We start from the raw sequence: 14,690 nt of genomic DNA, 5'->3' as shown, positions 1-14,690 counted from the left end.
TCATTGTAACTGTGTGGGTGCTTAATCATTTTCCACAATAATCCTCTGCTTTAAAATGCAAAAGAAAAGGGATTCCTATAGGGGCATTGTGCTTTTCTGCAGACAAGGAAACATGGCATCTTTTAAGTAACGGAGAGATGCTTCACTCCTCTGGTGCCTTGATTGTGAGTAGATGGATTATAATAACTATTCCTACTTAAATACTGCTTTTACTCTTTTGGTCTCAGAACACTTTAAAAAGGGGATAATGTCACAGAAACAGAAGCTGAGGCATAAAAATTTGAAATGGCCCAACCAAGGTAACCCAGCATGTCCACAGCAGAGCCAAGAATAAAATTCCTGTCTCCCAAGTCCCAGGACAAGGCTCTACCTTCTAGGCTAGTGGTCCTTGAGGTTTTTTCAGGTAAGCCTCACTGGTACTGCTTCCCTCTCTCCTTGCTGCTCTTTTCCCCCACTGCTGATTACTGTTTCTTCATATGCTCTCCTCCCTCCTACTTGCGTAACCCATTTTCCAGAAGCGTTCTGTGTCCTTCTCCACATTTCCCACCTCTTGTGCTACTGCCGCCTCTTCTCCAGTCACCCACTTGCACTGACACTGCCACCACAAAGCATTGCTCCTACTGAGCTTATTTGCTTGGGCTCAAGACATATATCTCCTCTTCGTGCTGGTGTGACTCAACGGTCAGCAGCCTCTGCATAGGCTGTGTTGTCCCTGCTAAGCCCTTTGGGTCCAGAAGCTGTACCTTAGAGTGGTATCTGAGCTAATATAACTGCAATACTTTGCCTTTTGCTAACTAAGGAATCTTTAACCTGTGCTCCATGGGCAGTAGAGAAAACAATGAAAGCCTTGGAGCATGCACTTTTTAGAACCTGGAGATGTTTGAACCTATGTAATTGCATAATGTTTTTTAAATGCTCAAGTGATTATTCATTGAGGGTTGAAAGCCTGGCTTTGTCAGCCTGAACCAGGAAATATATTTTCCCATGGAGGCAGATAAATGTTTAGTTTTAAAGCATTTGCTTTGTCAGATAAGGAAAGAAAGTCAAGAGATGCAGTTCTTGATGCGTTTTCTAACTTGAAGTTCAGTTTTCATTCAAATATTGTTCTTGACTGCAAATAAGCATTTTTATTCCCCTAAGAGAGAAATGTTGCACCTACAATCCCAGGTGAATGCAGAGACTTCGGGATTTACGAACAGACAGGTATTTTACACCCAAACCAAATTAAGTGAGTGACTTAAAAATAACCTGCATAATTTAAGCACATTTTCATTAAATGAAGTTAGTTTGTGTACGAGCTCCGAGACAAAGTTGCTTGTAGGGTATATATGGAAGGCAGAGAGAGGTAGGCTGCCTTGTTTTGAAACTATGAAAAGGATATGCAAAGTGGCAGGGTAATAACTGCACTTGTTTTTTTCTTCAGGGCATCTTTTTCACAAGAAGCTCTGTGCTCAATTCCTTTCTGAATGCCCTTGCCTTAGCCCTGCGTGCTCTCCTCTGTATTTCAGTCTGCTCATTTGTCCTAGTAGCCATTTGTTTCAGTGATGTATTTTCTTTTTAGCCCTGAAACTTTAAGGAGAGAGAAGGCAATTTATGTGAAAAATCACTTTATCCAGATTAATGACTGCTGCTCTTGACTGTTATCACAGTGGTATTAGCTCAGTTTTTTGCTGGACTGAGAGAACAGAAACCACTTCTCAGATCCTTGCTGTCTGAAATCGTAGTTGTGGAGACAGTTTCACACGTCAGGTTGGTCCAGAAAAAACGAGTACCTTCACGCAGTCAGAGGAAGAGCTATGTGTGTGGAAGTTGTGGTTGAGGTGTGCTTTCAATGTTAGCAAGTAATAAACCACTAATTGCCAGTGGGTCAGATGAAGGACAAGCATTTGGTCCTATAGCTGGGGGTCCATTGCTGAAATCTGAGTTTGCAGAGGAAGAAACCTGGATGTTCATTTCCAGCAGGAAATGGGCAGAGTGTTAACTGAACTACAGAACGTGCTTCTGCTCTTATGCTTATACACTAAGCTAATGCTTAAGCTTATGCTCTTCATGGTGTGAAGTCAGAAGTAGTTGGTGGCATTATTGCAAGCCTGAGGTCAGAATCTAGCCACATGTGTAGTTTTAATGCTTTAATCAAGATATATACCCCCTGTGGTGGGAGTGGGCAGGCTTGAAGGAACTAATGTTTTAATCATAATACTCCAGCGAAAGCTCCTTAAATGTAAGGCAGATGGGATGAAGTGGTAAATTTCTCTTGGGATTCAGTGTTAGGACTTGGTGCAACAGCTCTTGAAATTTTCCAGTTGTCTCCCTCTTTCCCTGTGTTGTCAGAACTGCCACTGTTGTGCAAGGAGAACTCGGGTCAGATGGACCTTAAGCTTTAGAGCATCTCCTAAGGGGCAATGGGTGGGAAGCACTGTTCTGTTTCTGAAGGGTTTATAAAAGTCACCCAAAAGACACGGTTACCTCAAATCAGAATAAGCCAAGCTGAGTACCTAAACGAAAAAAGGGACTGGTAGATGTAAAAAGTAGCACAGAACGACAATTGCCTTAGGGCCTGTGTACCCAACCTGTTAGCTAAGGCTCATATATATGCAAAGCGCAGTGAAAGGGGAAGACCTATGTGAGATTTACAGGGCAGAATCATTAGTATTCCTTATGGTAATGGAGAATTTGAGCAGCCTTCACGCTGGGCCCTTGAGTTAGTGTTAAATAAAAAATGGGGCAGATAAATCTATTTCTGGATTCTTAATACATTATAAGAGGAAATGTTGTTCATTAGGCAACTTTTGGATCCTGGATTAACCTGGATTTTACCTCTGGAGGTAAGAAATTGCCCTTTTGTCAGTTGAGAACAACAGCATAGAAACAGTGGAGAAAAATAGTTCTTGTGAGAAAGGATAGTCAACTGAAGTAGAAATCAAGTACATAATGCGACATCAAGGACTACAAAGGAGTTTGCTAATTACATACAAATTCGGATTATCGGCCTTTCTTCTATTCCTAAAAACAGCTTGAGGTCTTCCTTGATTTTTCCTTTTTGGAGTAGAGTTTTGTGAAGACAAGGTCCAGCTGCAGTTGTTTTTCTGTTTTTAATTTAGCACTTACCGGAGCCATGAGTGTTTCTTCTGGTTTTGGGGGGTTAATCTCTACCTCCTCCAGACCGTAGGGTTGCTATTCCTTTACATTTCCATTCTCATCAGTAGTCGCAGAGGCCGTACCTTGTCTAGAAGGTTGCTAGCAATTTTGAAGCTTCTCACATGAGGATAAAGGCGTATCCTTCCTTACAGAAGTACTTTACCAAAAATGCTCAAGCAACTAGATTGCTGTTGACACATAGTCCATATTTGTCATTTGTAGGATCTAAAATGAAATTTAATCCCATTGTGTTTCTTGGTTCTTACTGCTGCATGTTTTGTGTGGCAAATAAAGTGCGAGTTGGACACCTGGATTTCTTTCAAAGTTTCATATCAGGTGGATTGCCGTTGCTCAGTGAAGAACAAGTGAAGGACAGGGCCCAAAGAAGTAAGAAAAACTGAATTCATTTAATCAGCTAAAAAGACAAACTTTTATTATTGTTGAGAAGGGAAAAGGAAGATACCTAGATAATTATAGGGTTTTTTATTCTTCCCTCTTAAAATTACTAATGATGTGAATTCTTCAGACATTGGTTGTATCAAGTGTTTGCAGGCTTCATTTATTATCTACTAACCAAAATTAGCATTGTAGAACCAAAGCAATACCAAGCTTTTCTCCTACATTTCTGTTGAGAACACTGTATTTATTCAAGATTTTAGAAGCAAGTCTCTGGAAACCCCTGATCGCTTCAGAAAAGGATTCCCCTTTACACTATACAGCAGGCACTGAAACCATGATACAAAATTTATTTCATGCTAGAATTGTTTTGCATAACATTGTGCATGCATTTTACTCAGTACTAAATTGCATACAATGCTGTTGTCTTGTTTCTTAGACTTTGAGACGATTTATACTTGAGTATTTTCCTGATTTTGTACTATAAGTCCCAGTTTTAAAATAACACCTCTTTTGTTTAAAATTCATACTGATTACTTAATATGAACAATTTATGAAGGGTCTTTACGTTTGATCTATACATCAATAAAATACAACATAACCAGAGCTGGAAAATTAAATCTAGACCAGCTGTTACTGTCAGGTCCGAAGGAAGGTCCCATGTGTCACAAGCATGCCAACAAAAACAGACAGGAAGAAGTTTTTCTTATTTTTATACACTTCTAGTTGGATTAAAAGTTCTTGATTTCCATGTTGGTGTGATGAACTGTGAAGGCGTGGTCAATATGACCGATGACTGCCTGATTGCACTTTTTAAAACCATTACTCTGTATCTTGTATACAAAAAGAAGCGATCCATAGCAAAGAAATGTACAGTTTTATAATGTTTTACATTTTGGCTACAACAATGTATGTAAAAGTAAAGAGCTTTGAAAGAAAATATATAACTTTGCTTTTTTTCCTCCTTAATCATACATTTGCAGTGTTTCTTGGTTTTTGTTTGTTTTGTTGTTTTTTGTTTTTTTTTTAATTTTTGTCTTCATGCAATTCATGCTATGGAACAAAAAAAAAAAGATTAAAAGAAAAAATCTTCTACAGTTTTGTTACATTTTGGCCGTAGAAAAAGCCTGCATCTCTAGTACAACTCCAAAACCACAAAGAATCATCCGTAAAACCTGCATGGAGCGAGTTAACTTTGTCCAAATGAGAAGGTCTTCTATGCCTGCACAGTTCCACACAGATGTTTATTAGCCATCAATGTTCATCTCCATCTTGCCTTGTCAGGTCACTCTGACTGCCTCTGTTGGCATATATTTAGCAATGACTGGACTTTCTTTGCAAAGATCTGCATGTAAAGAATACAATCAGTACTTGAGCTTCTTCCCTGCGCTTTTCACATCAAGCTTGGCATCTTAGTTTTAAAGGAAGGAGGAAAAAGTGAAATAGCTACATGCAGAGGCAGCCATATTCTTCTTCAACAGGATTTTTTTCCCATGCAGTCAGCCAGACTGAGACCTCTCTACAGTGTGTCTGAGTATTGCTTTCAGCTTAAAATAGGCGCCCATGCAAAGTTTCATCCTACTGTGCTTGTTTGCTCAAACTCCTGCAGGGTTCCTATGGCTCAAAAATATCCTGAGAAAAGCAAAATCTTCCATCGTTGGCACGTTTCAGCATCGACTAAATGCCTAACCCATTCCATACAGAGCCAGTAGATCCACCATTAGCCAAAATAAGCATATACTAGCAGGATGCACCAGGAAGGAAGCTATCTGGTGCATCTACCCTTCATCCTATGTACTGATACCATGCAGCGTGTATGGCCCACCAGTACTACATAAATGCCTGCCTATTGTCATCTGAGTGCTATTTAGGAGTGTTGTCACCTAGCATCAGTAGTAACACCATTCCCAGCAGGTGCTACTGTGAGACATTGCATCTTCAGACTTAGTCACCTGGATTTTATGCAACATAGCATAGGCTAATTGAAAATAAAGCTTTTTAGACCATTCTCTGCTACTGATCCATGCTACAAAATAGATGGGATGGGAGACCAAGAACGTCTCACTGGACTAGGAGAGCTGTAGGGCGCAGACACTGAGGATAATCCTATCGCTTTTCCACTTATGCCAGCTATGCTGTTAAGGCTCCGTGACATTTCGTAACCTTCATTTAAAAGAAAAATGCAAAGTACAGCATTGGATCAATGACAGAATGGACTAAGAATGAGGTCAACATTGTAGCCAGTTCAATAGCATCTGCATGCATGGACATGCCGAGAGTAGTATCGCTTGCAACAAGACTCAGAAGGCCTTTGAAGTACAGAACCAGTTTAAAAAATATATGTATCAAAAAAAAAAAAAAAATCATCATTTGTCAAGGATGGTCAGGCTATGTAATTGATCCTACAGGCAGCAACATGGTTGTACCCTAAAAAAAAAAAGAATCAGTGGGAGGGATTTTCTATGTCTCCGTCATACAGTCACCCATACCCCTCCCTTCTACTTCATGCATTTTGACCTCAGGCAAAATTAAGGTGTGTGGTATCTTTGGGGGTGGGAGGGGGGAAAGGCAGCAAAATCCATAGAATTTATTGTGTTGCTATAGAGATACTACTCCTTTGCTCTCAGCATTTAAAAAAAAAAAAAAAAGAAAAAGAAAATAATTGCATGCATTCAGTTTCCCTCCCGCCCACCCCCCCCTTCTTTTTCAAACATGCACGTAAACAGCTCAGCAAGTGTACAGAGAGTTGCACAAACTATGGATGAAATTCTGTTGGAACAACAATTAAGATGCTCTCAACGTGTTTCAAACAGGCCAACAATATGCTGACGTATATTACTCTTTAGCCAACCAGCCTCTGTTTCATTCAGTAACGAGAGGCGGTTGCAGTGCATCGTGAAAACCATACATTCCTCATCCCAAAGGATGTGCCATTTGGAGTGTTCCCCTGATCCACTGGAACCACCCGAACTCGCCCAGGCTGAATGAACGCGGCCAATGCTTATCCAATACAGAATCAAGTAAAACACTTTGCTACAAAGGTAAATTTTAGAGGATATACTTTCATATGAAAGTCTTGTGGTCCAACTATATCTTTGTTGATGATAAGCTTTAAACTTATAAATACATACACTATCTATAACTGGCATTTACTATAACTATTGCCCATCATACAATGGCACATGGGAATTCTATACTCCATACTCAGTGTATGGTTACATCATACAATCTTTGCAGTTTTAAAATATTGACTATATCATATACTATATACAGTACACCAGTGATAAACACTGATTTGAAGAGATTTCTTTTCCAATTTTCCCATTCCTTATCAACTTTAATGCATATATATGTAACTCTAATTTTGGTTTGTATGGTTTCCTCATGTTAAATTATTTAAACAAAACAGCCTATTTTAAGATGGGAAGGTTTTTTTCATCTGATTCGACTTCTGTTGCTAAATATGTTATTCTGACCATTAGCAAACTAAAACACAGTTACTTCTGAGAGATCTGTAGCTGTCAGAAGTCTGAGAAACTAACTAGTAATGATTTATTTATGAAAGGAAAGTGATTTTAGATGAATTATTTTCCAATTGTAAGACACCTGTGCTAACAGATGTTCTTGTATGCTTCTCTTTCTCTGTTGAACTAAACAGCTATGAATATCCAAGTAATTTTTTTTAGTGCTCTGTTAAGGTAGCCGAATAATCACTTCATATTTTTTGAGGATATTTTGCTTTTGTTTTTTATCTTTTTTTGTCGGCCACCTGCAAGTCCGTGCTCCTCAGAATCTGGTAAGATCTGTGAGCTTTCCAAGTGGCAAACCTTCATTGCTATGAAATGTTAATTGGACTCTCCTTGGAGGATGGGCTAATTTAAGGACATTGTAGAGCATTCTCCACTAAAGCTTACTGCACCAGCTGGGGTGGAAGACTCAACTGCCTAGCATAGCTGCATGGGGTAGTTACAGCTCCTCAGGCTTTTCTTTCTGAAAGAAATAGGTTAGAAACTCCAAATGCAGACATCAGGTGGTGGTTTCCAGCCCAAACGTGCATCTCTACAGCAAGCGCACTATTGCGTGCTACAACTACAGCTGACTTTCTCTTATTTATTTAAAACGATTGCTAACTACATGGTTACAGGACCCCAGCTACATACCCTTTCTTATTCCTCCATCAGGCGGGCAGGGATATTCCCCGGTTGATAAGAGGAAGCAGGGTCCATATCTCTCCCGAGTGCCAGAGCGGGTAAAGGGCAGGCCCTCATCAGGCGTAATAGCCTGGTCTATGTGGGGACAGTCTTCGTTTGCCAGCGCCGCCTTGGCCACCTCACCATTCAGTTTCGAATCTTCAAACATATAAGCAAAAGGCTATTGAAACACTATGCACTGTTTATTAGAGTTCCAGCTGCAAATTAAGGGTTCACAGCTAAAGAGTTCTATAGCAACACTATAAAAGGTAGCACATCTGTCCTAGACACTGCATTCATGTGCACTGCACCAAAATAAAACAAAGTCTGTTAAGTGGGAGGAGAAACAAAACGTGATCGCGTTAGGTGTAACAGCAGCCACCTGTACTTCCACATAGAGGGGCAGTTTCAGAAACAGGCGTGCATTGGTTCCTAGTCCTGCGAGCAGAAGACTGCGGTTAGAAATCATATTATGTATTTACATGACATCGGATGGTGCATGAATGACCTGTTTGTCATGAAGCCTACTGTCACTCAGAGCTTGGGAGAGGCAGTGGACTGTGAGTTGTGTTTTAGTATTTGAGTATATTCTGTTTGTGCTGATTTATACCTGTGTGCAATATTACTAAGGGGAAAATTCCTGCTCTTCCCCTCCCCAAATTTACCCAGATTGTTTTATAGCATTTCCAGTATCAGTCATGCAGAATGGCTGTACACGTATTAGACACACAGAGTACATCACATATGGAAATACGACAGCAGAATGTGGATTTTAAAAAAGGCAATCCATTTTCTGATGTTCTGCTCTGAAACATACAGTATTTGCAATGCCAGCACAGGACACTACATATAGAAAACACTACAGCAGGCCATGAATTTGGAAAATAGAGTAAAATTTACTCTTGGCTGTAAATCATGAAAATAGATTGTCAGATTTGCCCATTTTGCTACACACGTTCCCATGAGGATAGACTGAGAATAGTATGTTTTCTCTGTGTGACTTGTTTGACATTTATAGAACAATTTAAAGTGCTATTTAGTGTAGGATTTATTTTAGGGTTTTAAAGTGCAAATTAGCGTATTGAGAATATACTCGAAATATGGCACAGCTTGATATGAGTATTTTGTTTGAAGGGAGGAAAAAAGTCAAAATGTGCTTTCTGAAGTTTCACAATGCTGAGATATGTTAACTGAGTGATATTGGCAGCATCCTACACCTCGGTTGCACAATGCTTATTACCTAGACACTGTAAGGCAATGGGTGCTCCTGCAAGTCTTTAAGGAAAACCAAACTCAATGGATACACTTAATTTCAGTGCCCCTTCCAGATTCACGTAATGCCTTGTTCTGAACGCAACATGATACTGTCATTTATTTTTCAATGGTTTTGAAGCCAAGTAATAAAACAAGCCCAAAAGAAAAAATACATTAGTTAGGGTTTGGAGATATGGTTCTGATCCTCTGGTTTCAGATGGACAACATAGATGAGTAGTAGGTAAAAGCCTTTTCAAGTTATATTTGTTGCTTTGCACACACGCACACAAATGCACACAGATGTATGTGACACATACTATGCATCTATCCATGCACCAGTAATTGCATTCTATGCCTCTACTTTTCTTTTATTTAGACGTCCCTTGTTTGGCACAACATAAACAGCCTTTTCTGCAGTTCTCAGCTCTGACACCTTTCTTCTCTGTGCAGAATTAGCCAATTATTTCCCGAAAGAGGGAAGTAGTAACACTTTGGAGAGCAATGAAATAATTAGGTTTCTCAATACATTTGAAAAACTGGTAGAAGCTAGAGGTGCGTTTTAATACTTGTAAACATTACTTTCAATAGGATTCTAAAGTGTTAAGGTTGTGCTGACGGTTGCAGTTCCTTTCTGTTCATAATACTCACTGCTATTTAATACCATTCTTTGCACAAAAACCTGGCACGGCTGCCATAGTAACCGTGACATTGCAGGTACTGAGCTGTTGATTTAAAAATCACTTTACTGTGTTTGGGGAGAGCTGCTGTCCTCATGGGGATGAGTAAAGAACTGGGTTTCTTCATAAGCCTCTACTACTACAAACTGAGGGCTCTAATCCTGAAATGATGGAGGCAGCTGTGTCAGCAGAGCTCTGCATTGAAATCTCTGAGACTCCCGTTGCTACACTTGAGCCTGGGTTTGCAAACTAAACTGTTAGTGATGGAGAGGGCGCTGGTCCATTTCTGGAGCTCAAAACACTCCTGAGCGGAGTTGTTGTGGGTCAGGCTGCACACTGGTAACAGCGAGGATCAATCCTTTTGGAAGCAGCTTGCAGGCTCTGTTGTGCTTGAATGACAAGAAAATTGACCTTCTCGGAATTAATTTCTTAAATTGCATTATACATCCCTAGCAACTTGAGCTGGAACTTGCTCTTGCAGTCTCTTCAGGGTCCCTTAGCACTGATGAATTTTTCTCTGTACTTCTTGTTGAAAATCCACAACCTCATTATTTTATTTCTATTCATTAGGAAGCAAACGGAGTAGCTGGACATGTGGACGAATCACTGAACTGTCCTACTAATGTGCCATGAATATTCCCTGCATGGGGCCATGCCTTAAGGATCGCATGCCAGATAGCAATGCTAATCCACAATGATAATTTTGCTAAATATTTAGGAAGCAGAGATCACGAGCACAGAAGACTACATCTATTGCTGGTGTATATAAGTGTTAAGTAGAGTAGTTGTGTTCCAAATCACTGTCTGCAGCACCTAATTCTCTGAAGGTAGGACTTGGCAATCACATAATATTTAATATGTGATTAGTTTATCGTGGGAATAAAGAAAACATCACTGATGTCATCAGCCCACAGTTAGAAGCTTCCATTGTTTTCATTAGCAGATCTGCATGCTGAAAAATTTCAGGAATGAGGTCTAACAATGGAATGAAGTGATGTTATTTTAGGTTGATTTGTCAAGTTTCAATTTGCATGTTTGGTTTTTCCAAGATTTACCTTGGGTTTGAGAGAACTCCAGATAAATCAAAACTACTGAAACCATTACTGTCTGGTGACTACCAGTCTAGTTACACCGATAATGACTAATACTAGGTGCTTAAAACTTCTAAGGCTTGATTGTGGCCTACCAAATTTACATGAGTCTTTCCACCTCTGCTAGCATAATCTGAGTTAGGCTTGTACAGCAATTTTTGTTCTTTGGGTTCTGTTTCATGAAGAAAAGTCAATTTTATCATTTTTGTTTTACAGATGGGTAAAACTACCATGCAGTGAAGTGACTTGCCCACTGCTATGTAGGAGGTTATTTACAACAAAATCTTCTGATTCTCAGCTTGGCACCTTATCTCCATAATTGTCCTATCTGTGAATATCTAGTTAACTGCACCAGCTTTAAACATTCTCCTGCAGAGAATTGGCTGAGAGGCTAAAGAAAGTATTCAGCAGGTATCCCAGGTGAGTTGTTTGTTTCACAACTACCTCATTTGCATGGTTTCCACTTTCTTTTTTTCCTGTCTCATCTATCTCCGTTTGCAGAAAAGAACTATTAAAATGCCTCAGGTGTTTCTAAGCAAACGCTGAATTTCAAAATGGGGGGAGGAGATTCTGAACAAAAACTTAGGAGAACTGCTGGATTTTGCATTAGTCTGCTTATTGTGGAGAAGCACAGTAGAGACTGCCCGTGTACTTGCTACATGGCTCATCTCTTTTATCATGGCAAATGGTTGCACACTGTCATAGTGACTTCACTAGTGCTGCTGGTTTTGATTATAAGCTAGAATTTGGTACTGAATCTCCACCTGTTTGAACTGCATCTGGCATTCAGAGTATCAGTGGAAATAATTGTATGATATATTCACTGACCTCAGTCTACGCTTGGAAATGTGGCACTTGTACAGAAGTGGCTCCTGCACTAGGAAAGTCACCCCAGTCCTCTTCCCTTAAGCAAACACTGCCATTCCCCAACAGCTGCCAAGAAACAAGTTCCTGGTCTACCCTTCTTACCTCAGATGTCTTCATAAATTGTGTGGGGGCCCGGAATGGTCCCAACTCATTTAAAGTACATCACTTCCTCTTGGGGTTGTAGCCCCCCCGCTTTGCTTTGTCTCCCATGCATCTACAGAGCTGTGAAGTGGTCACTTACCCCAGACTGGAGTCTGGATGGGTTGAAAGGCACTCTCAGAGTGGACCATTTTCAGTCCTTTCAGGATTGGAAATCCAATGCCTTTTCCAGTCCTTATACGAACTTCTCTAGGCTGTAACCACTTTGACTGAAACAGGGCTGAAAGAAACTCCACAATTCATAGCCTGGTATCCATGCATGCTTACCTATGAGTACATGAACCATGCTAGATTTTTTGACATTGTACTAAAGAAGATGGAGTCTTCTCAGCCTTAGATCAGAAACACAGCAATTAAGAGACAAAGTGCTGTTTTCTTTTGTCACATTAGGTCACTGTCAATCTCTCCCAGAAGAACACAGACTGTCTTCCTCCCAGCTACCCTTGTTGCTTAAGTACCTACAACTTCCCTGAATAGCCGTTTTCCATTACACAAAGCCTTGGTGGACTTCAAGGTTCTGCATCCCTGTTACAAGGGAAGGGGTCGACAAGCAGGGAGGAGGTAGGAACAGCTGAGTGCAAAACAGGGCCAGAACTGAGAAAGTAAGTTTCTTGAAAGATGAAGATCTTTCTACTGGGGACACCTTGTCTGACTAAAGTTACATTCCACACCACCACCCCATATACACCTAAAAATGAATCTATAGCTTGTCTAAATCTCAACTGTGCTTTTATAGCCCTAATCCCAAACCTGGGATCGCCAGATTATGGTCTGTGGATAGTCCCACTTCTGACCAATTGAGAGTGTCCTTTGATTCTCATTCAGAGCTTGAGGGTGTTTTTCATTTGCTCATTTCAAACTCCTGTCGCTAACCCTAACTTGCACAGTAGATGCCTGAAGTCTCTCATGAAGAACAATCTCCATGAGGTCCCTCACAGCAGAGACCTTAAATCCAACCGTATCCCTGAAGAAAGTAATGGTACATTGTCCATCGAGTGAATTAATTACTCTTCTGCTTTTCACTCCTCTTGCACTTTTCTGGTAATATAAAAGGTCTGTTAATGTGGCAAATATTAGTTGTGTCATACTATGCTGACAACGGGAAACTCTCTTGGCCGTTTTCCATGGCTTTTGGGCTAGTAACAGAATAGTACAGGACCAGAGGTGGCATGGCCAAGGTGAGGGTGGAGGACTGCTGTGCTCTAGCTTTTCCTAGCTACAAGCCTATTAGCTGGAATTGTGAAGTAGAGCAGCTGTGAGGCTGCTGTAGTTGCTGGTGGAGGACAGAATTTCCCAGCTGTTTTTATTCTAGAGAAAATGCAAAGATTTTGTGTTCCTTTTTGCATCCTATTTTTGCAGCATCACTTTTGCCTCATACTTCTTGTGCTAAGCAAGCAATTATGATGAAGTTAAGAGTATGAATCCAAGTATCCAAAGGCATTTACTCTGATTTGTGTTGGGGTTAAGAGCTGCTCAGCACCTGAAAATACCTATTGAGTTTGTATCCCTAAATTTCTCTCTGAGATGTTGCATGGAAAGGAAATTCTTACAGTTCAAATCCCTACCCTCTTGAGTCTCTTTAATTTAAATTTCACTCCTGTTAACAAGTTGTTTCTGTTTTAGTTGCCTGGATAGTGTTTACTGCCTATTAATATTCATTGGCCACTTATCAATTGCATCAGTATAAATCACTTTATTTTTTTATACTAGACTCTATCTAAACTCTGCTGTGCTTCTTCACTGATTAAGGGAGGGTCAGAGCACAATAGCGAATCAGAAAGTAAAGGAACTGCACACTGAGAAAAATATCCTTTCTTGAGTTAGTACATGGCTATAGTGATTTCTGAGTTAACATAGAATTTACTGATAATTGAGAACAAGATTTAAAAATGATCACAAATGTCTATCAGCTATTTTTTATTATTCTTTCAAAGTAGTGTTTGGAGGGAATTGGGGGAGATAGTAAACAAAATACTTTGCTCAGGACCTGATTCAGCAAAATAACAATTATGCTTCTGTGCCAGAGCATCTTTGGCTACAGAAAATAATTTTTACGGGCTCTAGAGCCTCATGCAGGATTAAGAAACATGGATCTCATGGGTAGGGCCTTGTCTTTGTTGTTGTTAAATCAGGTCCTTGGAGTGAAAGGGATATAACTGTATTAAATTAGAAAAAGAATTATGGAGAAGATATATTAAATCACAGACAAAGGATGATGAAATGATGAAATTACAGTTTGGAGAGTATGGAAGGAAGTATAGCATAGAGAAGAACAGCATAGAAAATATGGGTTTAAACCTTTGAAAATGAGTAATGATGCATCAGCATGGGCATCAGTGGTTTTCAGAATGGCAGTGAAAAAAAATCCTAAATTGGCAGGTTTGGGAATTTTTTCTGCTGGAGAGTAATGAAAATTAATTTTTCCCATGCAGACTATCTGAAAAAAAAAAAAAAGAAGGTAATTTAACTAAGTAGTTCTATTGTCATACCAAGTACTTACTCTTTGCATTAATACCTCGCATCAGGTTTTGTGTCACAACCTCAGTGAAGTTACCTATAGTCTGTGACATTCCTTGTTCTTTTGCATTAAAGAACTGTATTGTAATCTCCTCGGCTGCCCAACATGGAGCTCAGGTTGATGGGAATTGGAGAAAAACTTCACAGAATAAAATGTGACAGTCTGTAACATACACAAGTCGCAAGCAACGTACAGTAATAACAAGTAAATGTTAACAAACAGAGCGAAAGAGAGAAAGAGAAAAAGAGAGAGAAAATGTGAAGAACATGTAAAAGAATTAAGATTCCTATATAGCAACTCAGTTTTAGTTACCCCAGTATTCTAAGGCCGTTAAAATAAAAATCTTTGTTAGTTCTAGGTATCTTTAATAAAGTTTCCTATTTTTATATTACTGCATATT

At 39.7% G+C, this 14,690-nt stretch overlaps 1 protein-coding gene across 7 annotated transcripts in view; it reads right to left on the bottom strand.

The window, feature by feature from the left end:
* The window catches only part of KCNC1 (potassium voltage-gated channel subfamily C member 1), a 134,519-nt gene that overhangs the window by 12,480 nt on the left and 107,349 nt on the right, over positions 1–14,690 (bottom strand). Inside the window, exons 3-5 of one of the 7 annotated variants that reach the window (XM_054199068.1) lie at positions 10,326–10,339; positions 7,695–7,839; positions 5,561–5,697 (exon numbers count right to left, since the gene is read on the bottom strand). In XM_054199068.1, the coding sequence (XP_054055043.1) occupies positions 5,561–5,697; positions 7,695–7,839; positions 10,326–10,339 (296 nt within the window). Of the gene's footprint in view, positions 1–4,786; positions 4,880–5,560; positions 5,698–7,694; positions 7,884–10,325; positions 10,340–14,690 lie in introns of those variants that run through there. The other 6 variants (XM_054199066.1, XM_054199072.1, XM_054199069.1 and 3 more) reach the window with 6 other exon arrangements.

The sequence above is a fragment of the Rissa tridactyla genome, chromosome 4 (genome assembly GCF_028500815.1).
Source record: "Rissa tridactyla isolate bRisTri1 chromosome 4, bRisTri1.patW.cur.20221130, whole genome shotgun sequence".
NCBI classification, from domain to species: domain Eukaryota; kingdom Metazoa; phylum Chordata; class Aves; order Charadriiformes; family Laridae; genus Rissa; species Rissa tridactyla.
This window is presented reverse-complemented; position numbering and strand designations above follow the sequence as displayed.